The 3,692-nt window shown below is 37.5% G+C and overlaps 1 protein-coding gene across 1 annotated transcript in view; it reads right to left on the bottom strand.

The window, feature by feature from the left end:
- Window positions 1-333: 333 nt before the first annotated feature.
- Window positions 334-3,692, bottom strand: part of LOC119428994 (dynein light chain Tctex-type 1) — a 7,766-nt gene continuing 4,407 nt past the window's right edge. The window contains exons 4-5 of the mRNA XM_037696714.1: window positions 2,390-2,467; window positions 334-779 (exon numbers count right to left, since the gene is read on the bottom strand). Coding sequence (XP_037552642.1) covers window positions 706-779; window positions 2,390-2,467 — 152 coding nt within the window. The 3' untranslated portion in view covers window positions 334-705. The remainder of the gene's footprint in view (window positions 780-2,389; window positions 2,468-3,692) is intronic.

Raw genomic sequence — 3,692 nt, 5'->3', positions numbered from 1 at the left:
ATAAAGAGAGCTTTGAAATCTGAGATAAATATAATTTTAAAAAGTAATGAAGCTAGAACAGAACAAAGTTTGGTAACAAGCTTTGTCTTTTCAGTCTAATAAATAAATAAATGAATAGTTAAACAGAAATATTGACTCTGCAGTAAAATAAATCCTGAGGAGAAACTTCACCGAGCTGCAGACGCTTTAAAGAAAACGGCTGTTTGGGATTTAAAAAAATATATATACTACAAATATTTAACAGAATTTTTAAACTTATTTTTGTGACATCTTTAATCTCAATAATCTGATCTCATCAAATTAAAATTAAAGACAAAAAGGCTTGTTTGGTTCATGAATGGGTTTATTTTCTAGCAGCTTTGATACAAAACGTCTCTGACTCGATACGAACGGGTTAAACTCACAATAATACAAACATGAAGCTGACGTCATGTGACAACATGAATATAAACAATGAAGCTGCAGAACTGGACTCTATCGCCCCCTGCTGGTCAGAGGAGACACTGCAGCCCTGCTCTCAGAGTGTGTGTGTGCCTTTGCATTTGTTATAATGTAAGACCCAGTTTTCCAACACATACTATGATGTGAGGACCCACTTCTTCATATGGAACCCAAAGCCCCAATAAGAAAAAGTGATATTTCTGCGTTAGGGGTTAGGATCAGGCTGTAGACATAAACATAGAAAAGCATACGTGTGTGACATATCTATGCAATGGAGACCGCAAACACACTGACCACGCAGTACATGGTCCTGCTCTCCCACCTCACCGTGCAGCTTCCTGTAAAATAAATAATAATAATAAACATCTGTTAACACAGAGTGCTTTTTCACTGCCTGCAAGAAAAAAAAACAATGTGTAATAAAACTTTAGTTAACTACAGAAATGGCATTTCCTGTGAAAATGCAGTGTGAATGCTTATTGCTGAAAAACAGCTGAAAAAAGCCAAAACAGGCTGAAATGTAGCTGAAATAGAACAAGCCCAAGTCAGCAGAAGAAAGTAGAAAGAACACATATTTGCTGAATTAGGTTTAAATAAGCAGAAATTAGCACAAAATTTAGGAAATTAGCTTTAAAAAAAAGGCTGAAATTAGCAAACAACAACAAAAATGGCTGAAATGTAGCTGAAAAGGCAGAAAGAAGCTTAAACTACCAGAAGGAAGTGGACTGAGCTGAAATGAGATACAAAAAAATGTGGAATTAGCTGAAAAAGCTCAATTTAGTACAAAACAGCTAAAAAGTAGCTGAAATAACAGAAAAAGATGAAACTAGACAAAATAAGCCGAAAGCAGCAGACAGAAGTTAATTAGGTTGAAAGTAGCAGAAATTACCATGAAAAACTTTATTTTATCTGAAAACAGCTGAAATTAGCTTAAAAATAAAAAAGTAGCTGAAAATGTAGGACAAGCTGAAAAAAAGCATAAAGAACAAGTTTGTCCAATTAGGCTGAAAGAAGCAGAAGTGAGCACAAAAAAGCAGACATTACTACTAACAGCTGAAAAATTGCTTATAAAGCAGACAGAAGCTGAAATTATCAAGACAAAGTAGAGAGCACGGTTTTGCTGAATTAGGCTGAAAAAAGTTCAAATAAGTGCAAAAATGTAGAATTAGCTGAAATTGCTCAAATTAGCATTAAAACAGCTAAAGAGTTGCTGAAATTGAAGAAAAACTGAAACTTAAAAAAATGAGCTGAAAGGACCATAACAAGCTGAAATGAGCAGAAAGTAGTTCGAAGAAGCACAAAAATGTTTTAGTTAGCAGAAAGATCCTGAAAGGAGCACAAAACAGCTGAAATTAGCTGACAGTAGCTGAAATTATGTTTAAATTTGCACAAGGACGGTGAAAGAAGCTGAAGCAGAACAAAATGTGAAAGGAGCCGTAAAACACCAACAGTTCATGCTCAGTAATTCAGGTACAAATCCAACAGTGATCAATCAGGTCATCTGGACGTGTTTTTTTTTTTTTTTTTTTTGCCGAGACGTTTCGTCCTTCATCCGAAGGACTTCTTCAGTCCAAGAAGCCACAAACAAACTGGAGTCCCACAAATACAACATTTCCATAGTGGAAAAAAACAGTAAAGGCGCTGGGTCATTTTACTTTTTCCTCTAAACAGCTTAACTGTCTGTGAAAAATTAATAAAATATATATATTATAAAAGGTTGCTTTTTCCTAATGCAAGTAACAGTAATGTGACAGAATAAAAAAGTGAAGACCAGCAAAAGATGAGCTAAAAGCAAAAACGTATCCTAAGCAAACAGAGGCAGCAGCTGACGCAGAGTTATAAGAAAATGTTAAAATATGACGACAGCATTAGTAAATTAGTCTTTATTCTTCACTTGACCAACCAGAAGGTGGACATCTTCAGACACGTGTGTTGGGGGGGGACTTACCGTCCAAGGCGGTGTCCCAGTAGCAGGAGTTAGCTGTGTGGAGACCAGCTCCTGTCTTCTGCATCACGGCGCACGTCACTGCAGACAGGAGCTCTCAGTTAGAACTTCCTTCCTTCAGCCTACAATTCTTTATGTAAAGTTTGAAAATATGAACGTTTTTCTTTAAACCAGGGCTTCCGAACCATCATCCTTGAGGAACACCATCCTGCATGTTTTAGTTGTTTCTCTGCTCCGACACACCTGATTTTAAATAATGTGTCATTAACAGGCTTCTGCAGAACACAAGTCATTAAATCACTGAATCAGGTGTGTTGGAGCAGGGAAACAACTAAAACATGCAGGATGGTGTTCCTCAAGGACCAGTGTTGGGAACCACTTCGAAACGACCATAACTAGAAGAAAGTTGTGTCAAATGTAAATAAAAACAGAAAGCAACTATTTGAAATCCTCATAATCCCATATTTTATTAATGAAACATAATACAACTTAAAAAACTTTTTACTAGGACTGGGCTTAAAGACATTTTAGAGGCCGAGTCTTCTGGAAGTAAAGATGGGCAGAGGTTCCTCAGGCTGTGAAAAACTGTCTAAAATAGTGGAACAGTTTCAGAATAATGTTTCTCAACGGAAAAACTAGGAAGGACTTTGAATATCTTATCATCTACAGGTGGTAATATCGTCAACGATAGGGCATCCACAAATGCTGGTTAAAGCTCTAGCAGGCAAAAAAAGAAGCTAATATGAGAACACAGTCCAGAAACACTGCCGTCTTCTCTGGACCAAATATATCATTTAAAAAGGACTGAGGCAACTGTTCTGTGGTCAGAGAGGTCCCAATCTGACACTTTATGGAAACAAGGATGCTACGACCTCTATACTAAAGAGGAGAGGGACCATCCAATCTGTTTAACAGCCCACAGTTCAAAATCCTGCCTCTCTGATGGTATGGGGGTGCATTAGTGCCACTGGCATGGGCAGCTTACACATCTGGAAAGGCACTACTTATGCAGAAAAGTATAAACAGGTTTTTAAAACCATCTGCTCACAAAGAAAACCCAGGGCCAGTAAACAGCTAGAACCTTGCTGAGGTAAACCCCTGCCCATCTTTACTTTTGAAGATGCTCTTTTTATACCCAGTACAGTAGTCCCTCGTTACTTCGCGGTTCGACCTTCGCCGACTCGCGCTTTCGCGGTTTTTCAAAGTAAGATTGTACATGAAAAAAAATTTGTACATAACACACTCGACTGTCAACTTTAATATTACTCAGGTGGTTCTGACAGTACGGGACACTGTACAGTAAAAA

The sequence above is a fragment of the Nematolebias whitei genome, chromosome 23 (assembly GCF_014905685.2).
Source record: "Nematolebias whitei isolate Nwh7 chromosome 23, NemWhi1, whole genome shotgun sequence".
Lineage (NCBI taxonomy): Eukaryota > Metazoa > Chordata > Actinopteri > Cyprinodontiformes > Rivulidae > Nematolebias > Nematolebias whitei.
This window is presented reverse-complemented; position numbering and strand designations above follow the sequence as displayed.